General features: G+C 41.9%; 1 protein-coding gene across 3 annotated transcripts; it reads right to left on the bottom strand.

Moving 5' to 3' along the window:
* Positions 1 to 4: 4 nt before the first annotated feature.
* Positions 5 to 21,266, bottom strand: LOC105397415 (coatomer subunit alpha). 3 transcript variants are annotated; one of them, XM_048630528.1, is made up of 24 exons: positions 20,928 to 21,265; positions 20,413 to 20,529; positions 19,785 to 20,021; positions 19,209 to 19,346; positions 18,543 to 18,706; positions 17,952 to 18,089; positions 17,069 to 17,152; positions 16,461 to 16,647; positions 15,830 to 15,982; positions 15,289 to 15,509; positions 14,689 to 14,826; positions 9,463 to 9,566; positions 8,839 to 9,005; positions 8,228 to 8,425; positions 7,572 to 7,750; positions 7,051 to 7,063; positions 5,704 to 5,826; positions 5,205 to 5,304; positions 4,882 to 4,895; positions 4,282 to 4,397; positions 3,471 to 3,646; positions 1,664 to 1,797; positions 1,031 to 1,112; positions 5 to 574 (listed from the first exon to the last, which is right to left on the bottom strand). In XM_048630528.1, exons 1-24 carry the CDS (start codon positions 21,153 to 21,155, stop codon positions 111 to 113), a joined length of 3,675 nt encoding a protein of 1,224 aa, XP_048486485.1. In that variant the 5' UTR covers positions 21,156 to 21,265; the 3' UTR covers positions 5 to 110. The 3 variants fall into 3 exon arrangements, with proteins under 3 accessions (XP_048486485.1, XP_048486484.1, XP_048486483.1); XM_048630527.1 differs by lacking the exon at positions 5,704 to 5,826 and having other exon boundaries at positions 6,928 to 7,063; XM_048630526.1 differs by lacking the exons at positions 4,282 to 4,397; positions 5,704 to 5,826 and having other exon boundaries at positions 4,766 to 4,895; positions 6,928 to 7,063; positions 20,928 to 21,266.
* Position 21,267: the final 1 nt, after the last annotated feature.

Below are 21,267 nucleotides of genomic sequence, written 5' to 3'. Positions count from 1 at the left end.
CAAATAACCGGAATACAATAATACTTTATTATATAATTACTCTATCATACAGTTACATTACCATAATTCATAAACATATTCATTATCATTTAGTATAGCACACGGTAAATCTATCTCTGGAATTGTAGCGGCGAAATCCTCAGCCCTAACACGTCTTTCCCTATTTCAGCGACGCCACAGACCTGGCATAGCTTGCCTTTCTGTTCGGGGAGGTAGCTAGCGCCACACAACGGACATTTTTCTTCCGGCTTGCCTCTGTAAATAGGCTTGTAGCTGATACCACAGATGTTGAAGGGATTGTGCTCATCATACAACAACTGGTGTTCATCAGTAGGCGTCTTTTCACACGCTTGTAGTATTTTCCTGGCTTGCTGCGCGACTTCGGGCCTCGGTCCCAGCTCTAGGAGTCGTCTGGCGAAGGAGGCGGCTGTTCGGTAGTTCTTCAACTTATAGAACATGTTAAGGGCCGTCCGGAGGGTCAGGATCTGGTGGACCGGCTGTAGTTTGCAGTGCGTGAAGTACGCGGCCATTTCGCACGAGCGCTTCTGCTCTTCTAAGGTGTTTTTCGGGAGGCCTGCGTAGGAGAAACGAGTAGGTTAATTATGTGTAGGTGATTAAAAGTTACCTTAAATGAGATACTTACTGAGCTACCACAAAAAACTTTAAACACTGTTTAACTAAACGAAATTTGACAGATTTTGTATGCGTTTGAAAGCGCTAAACACCTGTTAAATACTGTCTAAGTTTTTGTGGTAAGGCCCTTATTATTTAGTTAGGTATTTCTTCATGCTCTCACATCTCTGTATTATGATGCATCTGTTAACGGACCACGTTGTAGGAATACTAGCATACAAAGCACGGTTCACAACGTCACGGCACACTCGTTATGTCACAATGAAAGTTTTACGTCTTTCTTTAAAACTGACAAACTATTCTCTAGAGATCCTGATAAAAGTCGGTCATCATAGCACTTTTATAGTGAAAGAATCTAGCTACCCCACCTTCACTTGCATAAACAATAAACACTTACCCTTCCTGCACGTCTCCATCTTGAGCCCGAGCAGGTACTCGCGGCAGATCCCCAGCAGCTGCTGCGCCTCCGCCAGCTCGGCCTGCAAATCAAATCAAACCAAATCATTTATTGCAAAGAATGTGGTCACAATAAGCTAGTTTACAAAAGTCATAGACATTACAGAGTGACCTATGTATAAAGATCGATCTTATTTCTCCAATTTCGTGACTGTATTCGTAATATATGACGTGTACTGAATTTCAAATGAGTGATAATTTGCTCTTCGCCGCTAAGTTGGCAACATTACATGCTTGACAGACAGGGGAGCCAACATAACGGCATATTCAATAACCGATAAAACGCACTCTACAGTCGTCGAAATATAATAGGCCCGTTTGGACAGCTACACAAATTTCCTATTTACTCTTGATTTACTTGATGAAATACATAAAAAGACACATAATCTGGCTTATATTTTAACGGCTGAAAGAAAAAAGAACTTTTGAAGCACCAAAAGTTACTTATTGTTTAGTTTTCTTATGATTTAGATTTGACACCAGCTGTCATCCCATACATTTTCGAGCTGTCCAAACGGGCCTATTATATTTCGACGACTCTAGTGGCAATTTTCGCCATGCAACGAAGTCTTACCTTGCCCTCCGCCTGCAACAGCGGGACGCTCTGAGCTACCTTCTCCAGCTTGTCCACGGCCTCGGTGAACTTGCCGGCGGTGGTCAGCTGGTAGCACTGTTGGAGGGCTGTGACTAGGTCGTTGAGCTTCACCGCTGGAAGGTGGAAGGGTTGATTTGTGAGTTAAGACAGGTTGGTCCAAATAGGGTTTTTGTTTTAGTTTGAGCATGATCAGCTCTTGGGTGATTTAATGGACAGTATAAGGTACACCTAACTGCTGACGCAAAACTTTATAAAGTCAATAAAAGTAGAACTATTTGTATGCTACACTTTTATGCTCTTTTTACATAGTATTCTAAGAATTTTGTGTGATTGGACAGAAATATATAACCAGCAATAGACGAATATTGTTAAAATATGAATATAACACATCATGGTTTTGAAAGAATGAAATCAGAATGAAATAGCGCATGTATTAAACCAAAATATAACAGGCAACACATCCTTCCCGCTAGCCTCCATCCAGTTCCTGTGCAGGTGACACACCAGCGGGGGCACATTAGGCATAGCTCCGAACGAACGAATAAATAAGTGAATGAATGAAGTAAACCCACCTATAACAGGCAGCAGATCGTTGCCGCTAGCCTCCTTCCACTTCCTGTTCAGATAGCACGCTCGGGATAGCACCGAACGAACGAATAAAGAAGTCAATGAATGAAGTAAACCAACCTATAACAGGCAGCAGATCGTTGCCGCTAGCCTACTTCCAGTTCCTATGCAGGTGGCAGACCAGCGGGGGCACGCTGGGCAGCGCTCCGAACGAACGAATGATAACGCTCCAGAGAAGACCCAAAGAATGAACGAATCAGTGAACGAATGAAGTAAACCAATCTATAACCGGCAACAGATCCTTCCCGCTAGCCTCCTTCCAGTTCCTGTGCAGGTGGCACACGAGCGGGGGCACGCTCGGCAGCGCTCCGAACGAACGAATAAATAAGTGAATGAATGAATGAAGTAAACCCACCTATAACCGGCAGCAAGTCCTTCCCGCTAGCCTCCTTCCAGTTTCTATGCAGATAGCACGCTCGATAAGGCTCCGAACGAACGAATAAATAAGTGAATGAATGAATGAAGTAAACCCACCTATAACAGGCAGTAGCTATCTGCTTCCAGTTCTTATACGGGTGACACGCTTGGAATAGCTCCTAATGAATGAATGAAGAAAACCCACCTATAACAGGCAGCAAGTCCTTGCCGCTAGCCTCCTTCCAGTCCCTTTGCAAGTGGCACACTCGGGATAGCACCGAACGAACGAATAAACAAGTGAATGAATGAAGTAAACCCACCTATAACAGGCAACAGATCCTTGCCGCTAGCCTCCTTCCAGTTTCTATACAGAAAAGACCGGACGAATGAACGAATCAGTGAACGAATGTAGTAAACCCACCTATAACAGGCAGCAAGTCCTTCCCGCTAGCCTCCTTCCAGTTCCTGTGCAAATGACACACGAGCGGGGGCACACTAGGCAGGGCTCCGAACGAACGAATAAATAAGTGAATGAATGAATGAAGCAAACCCACCTATAACCGGCAACAGATCCTTGCCACTAGCCTCCTTCCAGTTCCTGTGCAGGTGGCACACGAGCGGGGGTACACTAGGCAGGGCTCCGAACGAACGAATAAAGGAGTGAATGAATGAAGTAAACCCACCTATAACAGGCAGCAAGTCCTTCCCGCTAGCCTCCTTCCAGTTCCTATGCAGATAGCACGCTCGATAAGGCTCCGAACGAACGAATAAATAAGTGAACGAATGAATGAAGTAAACCCACCGATAACCGGCAGCAGATCCTTGCCGCTAGCCTCCTTCCAGTTCCTGTGTAGATGACACACGAGCGGGGGCACACTAGGCAGGGCTCCGAACGTCATGCGCGCGCTCGCGAACATCGCCAAGAATGTTTCCGAGTAGGGCTCGAAGTTCACGATGCCGACTTGTTCGTTCAGTAGTCTGTGAACAGGTGAATGAATGTTTAAGTTGTGTTAATGATAAATGGGTTGCATCTAGTGATAAATTGGTTGCAAGATAGGAGTCAGATAGAGTGACGTATCTTATACCTGTGTCTTATTTATATAGGTCAGCGCATTAAGCTGCGTACAGACCGGCCAAACGAACGCCAACAAACGGGTTTCGTTGACCTTTGTTGCTGCAATCTGCCCTATATTATTTATGATAAATATCCATCGTTGGGCGTTCGTTGAGCGTTCGTTGGACCGGTCTGTACGCAGCTTCATAGGTTGTTACGGACTGACGATGATGACTGGTACATCCTTACACCACGATAACAAACTCTAGTTCTAATGTTTATCACCGGTACGCCAAAAAGGAAGGTGTAGGTAGTGTAGAAGTATCTCTATTGGTTGATATTAAAAATGAAGTTTCACTGTTGGTTAATGCCAAAACCTTTTATCTAATGCTGAAGGCTAGGCCGGGGCGCAATTAAGACATGACAAAAGTTCTGTGTTGCGCTCGCTCTTGAGGCTGCGAGATATGAGTGAGCGCGATGCAAAACTTTTATCACTTCTTAAATGCGCCCCGTGCTAGCCCTTTTCTTAGTAATAATTGTATCTACTCTCTATGTATACCTGAAAGCGATCTCGAACTGTCCAGTGACAATATGGTCGTGGGCCGTCTTCAACTTGGCGGAGAAAGCCACGGCGGAGCCGCGCGTCGGCACCACGAAGTATTCTGTGCTCTCGTCATCTTATACCTGTGTCTTATTTATATACGGCCAGCGCACTATAGTTGTTACCGTCTGACGATGATTTGACTGGTACACCACGATGTACAAACTCTAGTACTAATGTTTGTCACAGATGCGCCAAGAAAGGAAGGTACTGTAGAAGTATCTATATTGGTCGATATTCAAAATGAAGTGTCCCTATTGGTTAATACTACTTTTTGTCTACAGCTATTTGGAATAAAGCATAGTACATAAAATAGCACTAGGCCAGCGTGGTGGACTAGGCCTAAAACCCTTCCTTCATTGGAACCTGTGAACCAGCGGTGGGGACGTGATGGGACGTGATGATGATGACATAAAATATTGTATCTACTCTCTATGTGTACCTGAAAGCGATCTCGAACTGTCCAGTGACGATGTGGTCGTGTGCCGTCTTCAACTTGGCGGAGAAAGCCACGGCCGAGCCGCGAGTTGGTGCCACGAAGTATTCTGTGGACTCGTCGCCGTCGATGTCCGCTGAGGAAGGTATATTATTATTATGGGAAATGATAATTATGTGTTTCATCATCTCATAATATATGTACAACGTATAAATGACAAAGGTACTCCCGAAAAAATACTACATTTTCTACTGCTTGAACTGTCAAATCCATACAATTTATTTGACGTTTGATCGTATTATTAACCAAGCATAATAATCTGTCATGTTAGTAACACACAGTCAGAGAGCCACAAAAACAAAATTGAATGGAATTGAATTGAAGAATCTGTCAATCAAACGTCATAGGTTTCGTGCTATATTTTACAAAGTATCTCAGGGCTCACCGCACACTGGCGCCAGTTCCTCGGGCAGGTCCAGGTCCTCATCACCCACGTCCCAGCCGCCGTCGTCGCACGCGTCCTCCATGGCCGGCTCGTCTTCATCCTGACGACAAACACACATGTTACATACTGCTCTAAATATACGTAATATTGCAGGAATAGCTTAGTAGTTATGCCCGCTTATTTCTAGGTTTTAGTTTTTTTTTTATGTTGAGTCAAACTTTAAAGACCCATTCGTGCGCTGTGTACCTTTACATACAAGGACAATAATCGCTGGATATCATTAGGATAGCAACGGAGCGAAAACGGAGGTAAAATAGACAATTTAAAGCGTCCCCAAGATAATGTAAATAGTAACTTATGTAGTACTCATTTGTGATGATTTTTTGGGGACTGATCAAATAACTTCTTCTTCATTCGTGGCGATTAACCAAGCGCTGTCCACCCAACACTTCACCACCGAACGTCCCATTACATCTCTACTATAGTACCTAAACTATACCTTGTTATCATCATCAGCCAGCACATCATCATCGTCGCCCCAGGCGCCGCCCGCCTCCAGCGGCTCCGCCTCGGCCGCGGCTACTGCCACCCCGGCGTCGCCGCCCACCGTCGCGCCCGCCACTTCTAGCAAACTATGCGAGCCTGGTACTTTTATACACAGAGATGACTGTTCTCTGCGCATCAGTAGACACGCCCGCCGTCGCGCCCGCCACTTCTAGCGATCTATGCGAGCCTGGTACTTTTATATACAGACTATTTATCTGTGCATCAGTAGACACGCCCGCGTCGCCGCTTGACACTTCTAGCAATCTATGCGAGCATGGTACTTTTCTACTCCAAGCGCTGTCCATCCAACGCTTTGCCACCTAATGTCCCATGATATCTTTATATAGTATATCTATATACTATACCTTGTTATCATCATCAGCCAGCACATCATCATCGTCGCCCCAGGCGCCGCCCGCCTCCAGCGGCTCCACCTCGGCCGCGGCTACTGCCACCCCGGCGTCGCCGCCCACCGTCGCGCCCGCCATTTCTAGCAAACTATGCGAGCCTGGTACTTTTATACACAGAGATGACTGTTCTCTGCGCATCAGTAGACACGCCCGCCGTCGCGCCCGCCACTTCTAGCGATCTATGCGAGCCTGGTACTTTTATATACAGACTATTTATCTGTGCATCAGTAGACACGCCCGCGTCGCCGCTTGACACTTCTAGCAATCTATGCGAGCATGGTACTTTTCTACTCCAAGCGCTGTCCATCCAACGCTTTGCCACCTAATGTCCCATGATATCTTTATATAGTATATCTATATACTATACCTTATTATCATCATCAGCCAGCACATCATCATCGTCGCCCCAGGCGCCGCCCGCCTCCAGCGGCTCTGCCTTGGCCGAGGCTACTGCCACCCCCGCGTCGCCGCCCGACGTCGCGCCAGCCACTTCTAGCGATCTATGCGAGCCTGGTACTTTTTTATACAGAGACTGTTCTCTGCGCATCAGTAGACACGCCCGCTTCGCCGCTTGACACTTCTAGCGAGCTATGCGAGCCTAGGACTTTTAAATACAGATACTACTCTCTGCGCATCAGTAGAATGGCATCGGAGCGCGATGCGGTGATAAATAGCCGATTTAAAGCGTCCCCGAAATAATAACATTAGCAACGCTGTCCATCCAACGATTTGCTACCTAACATCTAATGATATATCTACTATAGTACCTTGTTATCATCATCAGCCAGCACATCATCATCGTCGCCCCAGGCGCCGGCCGCCTCCAGCGGCTCCGCTTCGGCCGCGGCTACTGCTACCCCGGCGTCGCCGCCCGCCGTCGCGCCCGCCACTTCGAAGAAACTCCTGGGGGAGATAGAGCAATATGTCAATAAAAGATTTGGAGGTGATAAATAAAAGAGCTAGATTAGCAACACAACTAACTTGTTCCAAACCGATGTGAAGGGATTGACCAGTCAGATTAGTGTCAGTTGCTGACGTACGGTTAATAAAGTCACTCATTCATGACTTGCTGACATTACATGGTTACTTTTACGAGTGGGAGAAATTTGCCAAAAACCTGATGATCGGCCGACTGCCATTTCAGTACAGAGTCTGAAATCGGTAGCAAACGTGACTGATAAAATTCCATTCTGTATAACACTTTTGTTTAGAGCTAGTGTTTATTTGACTGACACGATAAGAACAGAAGGGCTAGCACGGGGCGCAATTAAGACGTGACAAAACTTTTGCATCGCACTCACTCACATCGCGCAGCCTCAAGAACGAGCGCTACGGAGAACTTTTGTCACGTCTTCATTGCGCCCCATAGCCCATACTAGCCCTTCAGGAAGAATAATGTACATATACTAACTTGGAAGTAGCCAACAGCGGCCAGTTAGGCTGTCCCCTGACCACCGGCAGCGGCGGCCGCAGCAGCGCCCCCGCCCCCGCCGCGGGGACCGCCAGACCCCCCGCTTCAAGACTAGACTTCAGGTTGTCGGCTAGCTCGTGCTGCTTGTGGGTTAGAGCGGTGAGGTAGGCTAGAGAGAGCTGTGGAAAACATGTGTATGAGTTAACCTCTCAAGAATAATACCTAAAATTTCAAAGCTTAGGTTAAGTTAAGTGAAATACAAGAGTTACATTGTTATAAATACAATAGGAATAATATGGTAGACGGCTATGCTGCGATGATGTAAAGAAACGAATTTCCACCAGTGCTATTGCTATGTGGACCAAGTCTTCCCTAAGCTTCGGAGCGCTGCGCTCAGCATGACTATACCGAGTCTATCAGTCGTAGTCGTAGTATTCAGCGTACCGTTGGGATGACAGCTCTCGTCCATTTGTTCATTCAATTTCGAGCAGTTTCTAGAAGTTTTTGGTGCTATCAACGCACATTTCGACCAGCTGTTGACCGCCGGTAAATATTTACCGGCCGTATGACCACCCACTGGCTACAAAACCTTGGTAAATGTATATGTATATATATATGTGTATAGCAGGCTATTATACATATAGCTGTCCACACACCTGTCCACTGCTCGCCAACAAGGCGGCCCGCTCCGCCGCGTCGCCCAACAGAACCGCCCCTTGGAAGCGCGCCGAGTTGTCTTTGCGTATCTCCGCTATCTTCATCATCTTGCGCAGCTTGTCCAGGTTGCCGGTGATGAGGTACAGGAACGACAGCTTCTCGAAGTTCTTGGTGCGCTGGTAGCACATCTCTACGATCTGTTGGCGGTTGAGGGGTTATTTGAGCGTTGAGTGGTTTGAGATGGTGGCGGTAGTAATTTGTATGGAATAGTACTTTTTATTGCATTTAATCCAAACATAATATTTATTTACTAAGGCAAGGCAACGTACCCCTAAAAAAGGCTGTCTTCTTTGGATATCTCCCTTCCATGAAGGTGCATGAAAATAGTCTCCCCTAGTGACATATCAACTGTATTGAATAATAATTCCGGTAACAATTGCGCAGTTAGTGACTGACTAATCAGCCTTTTACCACGATGTTAAAAAGTAGTTCAGCTTACAAGAAAAGAATAATAGGACGGCAATCATTAGACTAACGCTTGTACCACGACAATGTTCTTGTAAATTGACTTAAGTTTCTCTGAGTTTCTTCTCCAATGCTATCACTATACCTGATGGTTCCCAGTAGACAAGGCCGCTTTAGCCAGCTTGTCCCAAGCGGCGGGCTCGTCGAGGCTCTTGGCCGCCTCTAGAGCCACCTCGATGTTGCCGCACTGGAGTGCCAGCGAGAGCCGAGTTCGCGCGTCCTTTACGAAGTGGAGAGCCACTTCCGGGTAACCTGGGGGGAGGGGAATGGGTTAGGTGATGGGTAGGTTTTTAGGATAATATGAGAATATGTCGACGCTTGAAAGTCATATTTTTTGCTTTCAAAGTCAAAGTCGAGTCAATTACAATACGGTACAATTGTTGTTCAAGTGATCAATCAATCGGTAGCCATTCCCAGGCATATTAAGATTATTTTCACGCATTAGATAAGTACCTAATAATCTACGTTTCATTCAACAGGGAGTACATTATATTTTCAGGGAATTCACAATGTTAAAACGCGAGTGAAAGATAACACCGTGAGAAAAACTGTACTTGTAAATTAGTTCATTTTGGCACTCATTTCGTTCACTTGCTAGCCACTTACTCCTACCCCTGTTACGGTCATGGGCAGAGAAACCTGAACCCCCTCTCATAGTAACAATGCTTCTGAAAGGGGTCACATTTCTACACCACATTCATGAGCATACCTTTCTCCTGCAGATAGGCGATGATGCTCTGCCCCACCAGCTTGGCGGTGCGCACCATGTGCAGCACCTGGTCGTACTGACGGGTCACCAGCGCCAGCTTGAACCTGGCGGGGGGAAATGTGGTTCGGTCATTCGTTCAGAAATAACGCATTGAGAAAATTTATTCATTAATTTAAAGTATGGGAAATATAGTTCGTTCATTCATTCAGTAATAACACATACGAATGATTGCGGTAAGATTCTATTCCATTATATAATTCATTTTGTAAGGAGTGGAGGATGTTTTAAGTATCTACGTAGAGTAAATTGATGAATGGAATGGAATAGAGTGTAGGTTATTTATGTAATTGAGAGAATATCGAAATGAAGTAAAATTAGGAATGAATAAATTTGATGTGAGTGAAGTAAAGAAGTAACATACTCTGTGGTTTAGTTGTACCAATTTTCAGTGCGGATTGTTATGTTTGTGTAGCTTTGATTACCTTAACCAATAGGGAATATGCAAGTGGTTCAAATAAAGGTCAAATATTATTTATAATAAACTTTGTTGTTTCATAACTACGACTACATCATTATTTTTGATTATAATTTATTTTTGAGCAAGTAAATGAAGTTGCAGAACGCAGCATTAGACCTAACAATAGGAACAAGAAAAATGAGAATAATTCAAGTCTACGCCCCTACAGCTACCAACAGCAGCGATGAAGATATAGAAAAATTTTACTCACAAATTTCTGAAGCATACCCTGATAGCCAATCCCAAGAGGTATATATCATAGGAGATTTTAACAGCCACATAGGCAAACGACAAGAATGTGAAAATCATATTATGGGTCCTTACTACTACGGCCAACGAAATGACAGAGGGGAAAGACTTGTACTTTTCTGTCAAGAATTTGGACTGAAAATTACAAATAGCCTATTTAAAGCCAGGCAAGGTAAAATGTGGACGTGGCTTTCTCCTGATGGGAGCCAGCACCAGATCGATTTCATCCTTGCTAACAATACAAGGACATTAAAAAACGTGAAGGTTCTAACTAAGTTCAAGATAAATAGTGACCATAGACCGGTAATTGCATGTCTTTACACAAAACAACCAAGAAGAGTTAAGTCCCATCCAAGAAGAATCATGCATTTTTCACCATTGGAAAAACACAAAGAACAGATAAAGAGCACAATGCATGGCGAAAACAACAAGTCGATGCAAACAATGTATGACCAGCTAGAAAACTTGCTACAACAATTGCAAGAAGAACTAAAAGTTGAAGACAAAAAACCTTTGAATACTATATTCACAGAAGAAACCAAAAAATTAATACATGAAAGAGATAAACTTAAATGGAAAACTAACAAAAACAGATTGGAAAGAACTCAGTTCAGTAAAATACAAAAAGAAGCAAGATGTAGTATCCGGAAAGACCTGAAAACTCACAGCCTGAAAATAATCGAAGAAATTATGGGAACTACGGGATCAGTTAGAGAGATAGAGAAACAAAGATCGATAGGAAAAGAAATGATCTCTACATTAACTGATACAAAAGGTAGAGTCGCAAAAACCAGACAAGATATACTTAGAATTGCAACAGACTTCTACCGAAATCTCTATGCCAGCAAAGAAGAGTCAATGGTAGAGAAAATCCAAAGCACTGAAGATCAAGATGAATTGCCATATATTCTCAAATCTGAAATTAGGTTTGCTATTGAAAATCTAAAGACCAAAAAAGCAACGGGGAAAGACTCAATAACAAATGAAATACTGAAATGCTACGCAGACGTACTTATAGATCCAATTCAAAACATATTTAACTCTATCCTGAAAAATAATGTCTTACCAAAACAATGGCATACATCAATAATAAAACTATTACATAAAAAGGGCTGCCAAAAGGATGTCAACAATTATAGACCTATCACATTATCTTGCTGTCTGTATAAACTATTCATGACCATACTCAAGAACAGGCTCTACAAAACCATTGATGAGAGTCAACCAGTCGACCAAGCCGGATTTCGACGAGGCTTTTCAACTACAGACCATCTGCATTCTTTGAACATGATCATTGAGAAATATACAGAATACAACAAAAGTCTCTACATATGCTTCATTGACTTCACAAAGGCGTTCGACAGTATAAGTCAGAATTTTTTTAATGAAAGCACTCCTAAAACAAGGAGTTAGTGCAAAATATGTAAGCATACTCATGGAAGTTTATAAGAGGAGCACAGCACTAATAAAACTAGAGTCGGAAGGTCCTATGTTCCCAATTCAGAGAGGAGTAAAACAGGGAGATCCTTTTTCCCCACTTTTGTTTGGAGCATTACTTGAGGAAGCGTTTAGATCCGTCGATTGGGGCTCAAAAGGAATATCAATAAATGGGTATAAATTGACAGCCTTAAGATTTGCGTTCGTTCGTTAGGAGTAGGAGAGAGATCGTTAGGAGAGGCCTATGTCCAACAGTGGACTACAGAAGGCTGAGAGAGAGAGAGAGAAGATTTGCGGATGATATTGTCTTCTTTTCTGAGAGTGCGAGTGAACTGCAAGAAATAATTGCAGACTTCCAAGCCGCTATAGAGACTACAGGCCTCCAACTCAATGAAAGTAAAACGAAAATAATGACGAACAGCACGAGACAACCTATACGAGTAAAAGGAATAGAACTAGAATATGTGAATGATTATGTATATTTAGGGCAGATGATGTCATTAAAAGACTGGATAAAGAAGTGGAAAGAAGAGTAAATATTGGCTGGAAAAAATATTGGGCTCTTAAGCATATATTTAAGTCTGATCTCCACATTTCCATTAAAAGGAAAGTGTTTAACGCTTGTATTCTACCAGCAATGACGTATGGCGCTCAAACATGGGCACCCACAGAAAGACACAAAACTAAATTATCAGTCAATCAACGAGCAATGGAGCGCAGTATGTTGAACGTAAGAAAATCAGATAGATTACGGAACGAGGAAGTAAGAAAACGCACAAGAGTAACAGACGTCATCACCACAATAAGAAAATTGAAGTGGCAATGGGCTGGACACATAATGAGAACTAACGACAACAGATGGACACGTCTCACAACTGAATGGACACCTAGAGATGGACAGCGCAAGGTCGGCAGGCCGCTGATGCGATGGACTGATGAGTTAAGGAAGTTCAACTCATTATGGTGGAGACTAGCCCCAAACAGGAACTTGTGGAACTGGATGTCAAAAGACTTCATTGCTCAAAATTAGTAACAGAGAACAGAAACGGTATCTCTAGCTCCAACACATCACCCAGTCAAGTCTGGTCAGCACGGGTGATTAGACCAAACCTCACTGATAGATTCAGTGAGAGGCCTACCATGTCCTATAAAGGACTTAAATGAATGTGACATAATTTTTAAGTGAATATAAATTAATGATATTATTGTGTTAAGTATTGTTTGAGTTGCATAATATTTAATGGTAAATTTTCATTTATTTAATTAGATATTAATAGAATGTAAAGTACTTAATTGAATTATACAACCACGACATATTTTATATTTGATACTTTGCATGATAGTGTAAATATTTTTTTTATTATTATTAATGTAAATGTAATGTATTAATGTACTTAATTTATTTAAACTGTTAATTTGTATTGAATAATTTGTTTGCATTGTCAATATTTGCATGATTATGATTAATTGTTTGGCAATAATTCTTTAAACTAATGTCAATGTATGTAAAACTTATGATTGAATAAAGGCTTTATTATTATTATTATTATTAAATGAAGTTGAAAAGTACAAAAAAACTTCGATAAATTCTAACTTCCGAGAAACGTCACCCATTTTCTTAGGGCGGATGTGACGTCATAATTCTTTATATATCAATCTCAGAATAATAACTTCTTTGCGTTTGCGTATAGTTAAATAAATGTCAAGTGTAAACAAAGAAATGTTAATGTCACCGAGTATTTGTGATGCTCGTTGTGATCAGATACGATGGATCACATAAAAATTCTTCCAATAGATCCTAGCCTCCTATAACCTCTCCACTTCTTGTTTGACATGCTTGTTTGTTTGCAAAGTTTAGGACTTTTTATATTTTTTGTTGGTAGTGTATGGGCTGCCACTAGTTGTTCTATTGTAATGAGGCGTAAACAGCCATTCGCCAGTCAACGAGCCACTAAAATATGCTCCATATTGCAACACAATAAAATTAAATTTGTATTGTAAGTATTATGACATGAACATGACACAAGTTGCTCTTTCTACTTTTAGGTTATAATGGCAGTCGTTAGTATATTTCAAAAGTTGTTATTTTTTTCTAAATTAAGTTATGGAAGAATTCTCGTAATCAGAAGAACTGGACACATTAAATTTATTACGCAGTATGAACGAGTAAACTGTGGCCAGCTGCGGAAAAGGACAGCAAAGACTATTGAAAAGTCGAGAGCCGTGTGCCCAAATATTAGGGAATATGCATATATTTTTTATACTATTATTCCATAGTTTAGATAAGGGGGTTTAGACCTTTGAGATATGCACAATGGTTCCATTCAAGAGAGCCAGGTGCAGGTTCTTACACCCCCACAGATAATAGAATAGAATGACCCACTAACCCTAGTCTCTCTTACTGAGAACCAAAGTTACAGTAAGTACTTACATACAATACAAATATTTCTTTATATTCATATTGCCATAATAGCGTAATATTGTGTACAAAGGTCCTCTGGTTTGCGCGCTCCCATTTCAAAAGAGCTACTAGCAGCTATTTACGAGCTCCCATTACAAAACAGCCACTGGTCACACTTTATTACCATTACAAAACAGCCACTGATCACACTTTATACACTTCCTTTTTCGTTTGTTACCATGACAACATTGGTTTGTTGAAAATACAAAAGTACTCTGTGATTACTTGATTAGGTAAAAAATCTATGCCGACTGACAGGACTCATTATTCTGAGCCGTGAAATTAAACGATTATGACGTCACGACAGCCCGCCATCCTGACGGGAATTTCAAAGTGGTCGTGATGGTTGTAATTTTTTAACTTTCTTTAAAATACCTTAAATTACTTATTTTGGCGTTGAATTTTTTTTTACTATAATAAAGTGATGTAAAACTATCCAATAAAAGTATTTAAAAAAATTACGCATATTCCCTATTAGGTATATAAAATATCAAAGCTATAATTAAATATTGGAATTAAAGATTCTTCCAAAGTATTTCTTGATAATCGCCCCCATAGTTACCTGTACTCGGTGGGGTCGATGTTGAGCACCTTGGGCCTGGCCTCGCGGTCGAGGCACACGACGCGCGCGCCCGCCTCCGAAGCTAGTACTTTGACGGCGTATACTGGGACGTCCAGTGTGCGGATTATGCCGTAGTCTCTGAAATATTAAATTAGATTGTCATAGATAATTTACGAATTTTGTGTACACTTTTAATAGGGTTCGACAGCGAAATTATAATTTTAAGTTTAAGCTGCTGGTGTAATTTAAATAAATAACTAATAAAATAAATAGGTTGAATACTCAAGCCTGGACTAGTGGTGTGTATAAGCGTTGCATGGTATGTTACGCGCTGAAGTATGATAGCGCTAAGATTGGACATTACTGTAAGTATTATCAAGTATTATCAGAAGATGATTCTAACGGTTTCTTGTGTCTGGTGAGTTGCAAGAAAAAAGGTAATGTAAGGTAGAAATTTTATGGATTTTTATGTGTAATCGCATCTTTATAGTCTTACACATAACCTAAAGGACAAGTATTATTCACGATGTATGCAAAATGTTTATGTATGTGATAAAAATAATTCTGCTCCAACAGATTTAAAAATCAAACCAAACTCACCCATCCCGACAACAATACTTGATATGATTAGCCGTGGTATAAATGAACACGGGCTGTGGCGTCGAGTCGTCAAACGCTCCGGACTTGACTCTAGCCCCCTCAGTGATGGAGCACAGTTGCTCCAGCTTCTTAGTGCAGAGGGTCACCGTGTGCTTGCCCAGGAGCGCCACCATCGACATGTCAGAGTTCCAGATGGCGTAGCGGCATTTTGTCACTTTCACCTGTGGGTCGGAAAAAGGATGCACATTTATTGCGGAGTTTTGTATGATAAACCGAATAATTGAGTAATTTATATGCGAAATGATATAGACAAGACAAGTTTCCGGCAGTGGCTTGATCAGAGGAAGTGAAGTCCAGCATGGACGATTAGCTATATGTACATCTTAAAGTGTAAAATTTCGTCTGTTGCAATAAATTTAAATTCTTTCTTTATTTATTAGCTGATAATGATAACATCATTTCAAAAGCCACTTTAACGCTTTCGACACATACTTATACGACCCTAGATATCTTATTTTTTGCTGTAATAACATCTACTCACGCTAGCAATAGTCCTCTTCTGCTGCACATCCATCAACTGCACACACTCGGGCTCCCGCAGTAGAAGCATGCCGGTGCCCGCGTACATGATGTCCGAACAGTTGGGCACAGATATCTTCTTGGACACCTCGTTCTTCAGGTTCTTGATTACCAGCTGTTGACGGTTTTGGAGGTTAGTTTGGATACATAATAAAGGTTATAGTAGTGTGGAAAGCCATAACGGGTACGGTTTACTTGTATAGAATTTGGCATCGTGAAGCATTTGTCAAAAAACCTAATCAGGATTACAGTAGAAATTTTAATCTTTTTAAGTTTAGTAAATAATTTAAAAAAATTGTTTCGGGACTATGTTACTGGAGAAAAACAGATGTTTCAGATCACAAATTAAAACTGGAGTTCCCCAAGGCTCCATTCTAAGACCACTTCTATTTATAATATACATTTATTTTATTTATTACACTATGCATTCATCTACTTGGCTGGCGTACCTCAAGGACCTATCCTGCAACCTGTACTATTTATAATTCAAATGAAAATGAAAACGTTTATTTGCCATAATGTTTCATTTTTCGTTCCTGGCTCCCAAATTAGGATACTCTGTGCTATGGGTACTATAATATAGCGGGTAATACCTGGTTATTCCTATCCAGCGCAGCGAGTCTGTTCCTGGCGACCCACACGCTCATGGCTGCAGTCCCCCTCAGAGGCTCCGGGGCCGCCTCGCCTCCCTCCCGGGATATGCTGTAGAGCTCATAGGTCGTGTTGTCCCCGATGTGCCAGTTGACCAGCACGGACCACTCCGCGTGGTTTAGCGACATGCTGGGAGGGAAATTTAGGGGTTATTCTGAGGGTTCGTTCATACAGCGTCTGTTTTAAATAGGCGGACGATATGAGGTGCATTAGACGAAGCGTCTTTCGTCGTGAATTCGCATCTTTAGTTGTATCTTACAGGCAAACATAGCAACCTCCATCCCGACGATGGACCGTCGTCCTAAATTAGTTGCATGACTAGTTGTAACACTGTTTTCGTTTTTTGGCTTTAACAAAAACAAACAGTGTTACAATTTAAAAAATCTTTGCTAAATGCGTGTTTAAGACATTTTACAGCCAACTGACAGCGTTTAGCGTTTGCTAAGTTTTGATGGTAAGACCCAGAGTGTTTTGCTGCTCCTAGGGAGAAATCTATATCCAGATGTGGACGATAATTCCCAGTCAATAATAATAGTCTAGTAATTCTGACCTGTGCGGCTGGTGGCGGTTGCTGCCCTTGATCTGCATGACGGGCGCGTCGCGGTTCGTCTGCATGTCCAGCTTGCGGAGTTGCCTGCAATAGAAAAAGTAATATATTGTATTGCGAATGTTTATTTATATACTATATGTATTGATTTATATACTATACCTTGAGGTCAATGTCTCAAGACAACTGCTTTGAGTTGTAGAGAAAATTGAAAGTAACCTTTCCTAAGTAAATAGATATCTGTAGCTGTAGGTGTCACGCACAGTATCATTCTGAACAAAATTTAGATTTTATGGAGAAGGCCTGGAGAAGGACAGTAGATTCGAAGTACTGTCCTTATCAGATGACAATTTTAACATTATGTGCAATGTGATGCCGCCGCACTACTGGCGACCTGATGTTTAGGCGCTCCTATATAGGTAGGGTAGTAACTCACCTGTCTTTAATATAGAACAGTACATGATTATGTACTGCGTAGGCGGGCCTCTCGCGCTGCAGCTTGAACAGAGAGAGACCCGGGTTCGAGTCCCGCCGGGTAACACTCGCACTCATTTTTTATTTCTAGTGTTTTTTTTTGTGTATTTTTAATTTTGGTGCTGGACACCGAATAAATCACTGACCTGTCTTTAATATAGAACAGCACATGATTATGCACGGCATACGCTGGCCGCTCTCGCTGCAGCTTGAACAGCAGCATGCCGGCGTCGTGCCCCGCCGCGTGTCACTCATCATCATCATCATCATCAGCCTACGTCATCCCACTGCAGGGTATAGGTACTCCTCCATGTTTCATCCCACTTCTGGGTATAGGCGTCCTCCGTGTTATGCCAAGTTAGTTCATATGCTACACACTAACCTGTCTTTAATATAGAACAGTACCACTCACCTGTCTTTAATATAGAACAGCACATGATTATGCACGGCATACGCTGGCCTCTCTCGTTGTAGTTTAAACAGCAGCATGCCGGCGTCGTGCCCCGCCGCGAACAGGTTCAGCGTAGGGTGGGCTGCTAGCACCCAGAAACTGTGGAGAAAGAATTTAGATTTATAATAATAAATAATGTAGTTTGGTAAAAATGTAGGTGATGATTATTGAATGATTTATTATATTAAATGTTGATGAATATGCTGCACTAAAACTAAAACTATAACCATATAAATTGTATTTTTTCTTTCTGAGGAAGGCGGAAGAAACGAAGTTTAGGAGCGCTGCTCAATTCCTCAAAAAAGTACCGACGTATCGACGTAGATAAACGCCACTTTAAGGCGACTTGGTAGAAATAGGGCACTGCGATTAGTGGAACGGCTCCGGTTCGGCTCGATGGACCATAAAAAGGCTTGGTAGCCTCTATTGTCTAGGATCGCTGGTAGTAGGTAGAAGCAATGCTAATTCATTTAGAAAACAGGGTCATTAAAAAAATAAGAAATCTTAATACCGCGATATACATTCCGGTATAGTAACATATATAACCCTTACCGCTCGTGCTCCCGCCTAAAGGTGTGCAGACAGGTGCGCTTGGTGATGTCCCACACGCGGATGCTCTTGTCCTCGCTGTTGGACAGGATGAGCTCGTGGCGCGCGTGGAACACCACGCACGACACGTTGTTGTAGTGGCCTCGGCACGTGTCCACTTCCCATGCCTAAGGGGTAAGAGGCGTATTAAGTTGGTGGTCGAAGTGGTTTTTAAATAATAAAGATAAACTGGATTTTCTACTGGTTGCTGCAAAAGTACTATATAAGCAGAAAGGTCCCTTCTGAGGTCTGCAAATCATTCTGTTTAATAAATTAAAAAAAAAAAACACGCACTAACGCCTTGTACTAATGTACTCCCTTGCGGGGTAGGCAGAGGTGCATTGCTCTTATAAATTCGTAAAAAAATAACCTTGTTGCAACACACCATACATTCAAAGTACCTCTTTCACAGTGATAGTTATTTATTATGACAGATTTATTATGAAAAGTTCATTTTCTTCCAGCAGTCGCTAAAGGATTTTTGCGGCATACACATCCACTAATAAATAAAATAATTATGTAATATGGTAATTTAATGCACCCAGAGGTAGCTCAAGGTATTTTTTGTAATATCATAAATTCATCATCATTTAATCTATAATTATAAGTGTACATAAGAACCCCCCATACCTTAGCATCGTTCATCCTCCACAGCTTGACCTGCCTATCGTCAGCGGCTGACACGATGAGCGGCAGCGACGGGTGGAACGACGCCCAGTTCACGCCGCGGTCGTGGCCTTCTAGCACGTGCTTTACCACTGCGTCCGCCTGTGGAGGGGGGTAGGGGTTAATGAGGCATAATAACATCACAGTCAAGGCTTTGTCAAACCGAGCTAGTGTTGTGTTGCGTACTGCTAGTACTCTGCCGCTGACGCTCTGTTTGTATTTTACCATCATACCGCGGCGTCAAGTTACGCGCTCTTTTTGACAAAGCACTTTACACTTCATACTAGACTTGAACTTGACCATTCAAATGTGCGGACTCAGTCATGTACTCTATTATTACACCTCTATGCCTGAAAGTGTGAGGTAGAGGTCTGATAAGATGATTTATGAATGAGTTACATAATTATACTTTAATGTTAATGGCTCAATTATAATTTTTTGCGTGATTTCATTTCAATTGGGTGACAGACTAATCCAATACAACAAGCTGCACAACAATCCACAGAAAAAACCAGTAGCATCTAAAACTCTTTCACAAACCTGTCCAAACAAATCAGTGGCCTGCGGATTCCTCAAATGATCAGCCAAGCCGGTCGGGCCTGGAGCCACACTCTTCTTCCTCAGGCCAGAGAAGTCCCACACTCGCACAGACTGGTCAAGCGACGCGGACACCAGCAGATCCTCGGTGGGGTGGAACTGAGCACACATGACATAGTGGTTGTGGCCCGTCAGCACGCTGATGCATTGACGCGACTGCCAGTTCCAGATTCTGATTGTCTGTAATGATTGGGAGTGATTTTGGGTTAGTTATTTGAAGCTGTATTTACATAATATTATGTTTTTGTAGACTATTGAGCTCCTATGTTTATATATCTTTTTCTAATCTAGTGCTAACCCTTAACTATTTCCATATTGGAGATGTTTTTGTTATGATAATAGTGATAGAAGTTTACTAAAAATGCGATTAATTTATTTATTAATTATTTAATTATCAATTTATTCTTAAAAAACAATAAAATTACAACTTTAGAGAGATGAGCTTTAATGCACTAATGGTCTGGAGACAAGTGAGGACTCTGATGATGTAAATAAACTTTATCTATCATCTGTGCCACTCAAACTAACCTTAAATATACAATGTTACTATGAGGCTTTGCAAACTACAAACCTGATCATCAGAAGCGCTGAGTATCCAGGGGTACTCATGGTGGAAGCAGGTGGTGCGGATGTAGTCCAGGTGGCCGAGCAGTGTGAACAGGCACCGCCGCTGCTTGTAGTTCCATACCTGGTGAACCAATCATGTGAGTCTAGATATTGTTGTTACAATCATGTAAAAGGATACTCTTACTGTAGGTATAGTAGTCTCTTTTAGTATTTATTGTATGATATAATTATGTAGAGACTCCTAACAGAAACTTAGTGATTTGGCTTTAAAAGATCTTCATAAGTTACTGAATGTTACCTAAATTATCGTTATAGTTTTTTAAGTATGATTCATTGCATACATAAAAGAAATGCTAATGTCCATAATAATATGTATTGATAGTTTAATGGTATGCTTTACACCAATTTTATGAGTAACAAACATATTGTAAGCTTCATAAGCCGATTATAATGACAGAAACATAGTGCATAGTTGGCAGTTTGGAATATCATCATGTTTTGATGAAAATCTCACAATACCTTGATCTTGTAGTCATCGCCTCCCGATACGAATAATGGTTGTTGAATATGGAAGCAGATCCCACGGACCGGGCCGTCGTGTTCATCAAACTTCTCTAATAATGTGCACATACGATAATCCCACAGTTGAATCACACCATTGTGCAAACTAGCTAAAACCCACGGTCTTTTGGCGTGAAATGATATGCCTTTAACCCGAGCGGACTTCGTCTCGAATTTTGTAAGCATTTTGCCCTAAATATCCAGATATTTTTATTAAAATAACTTCTTTTTTGGGAAGAAATAAATACAATATTTACGTCAAATACCGCTGACGTGACACGTCAGTCGGTCATTCGTA

The sequence above is a fragment of the Plutella xylostella genome, chromosome 26 (genome assembly GCF_932276165.1).
Source record: "Plutella xylostella chromosome 26, ilPluXylo3.1, whole genome shotgun sequence".
NCBI classification, from domain to species: domain Eukaryota; kingdom Metazoa; phylum Arthropoda; class Insecta; order Lepidoptera; family Plutellidae; genus Plutella; species Plutella xylostella.
Note: the sequence above shows the minus strand (reverse complement) of the source record. Positions and strands in the feature narration are given on the sequence as shown.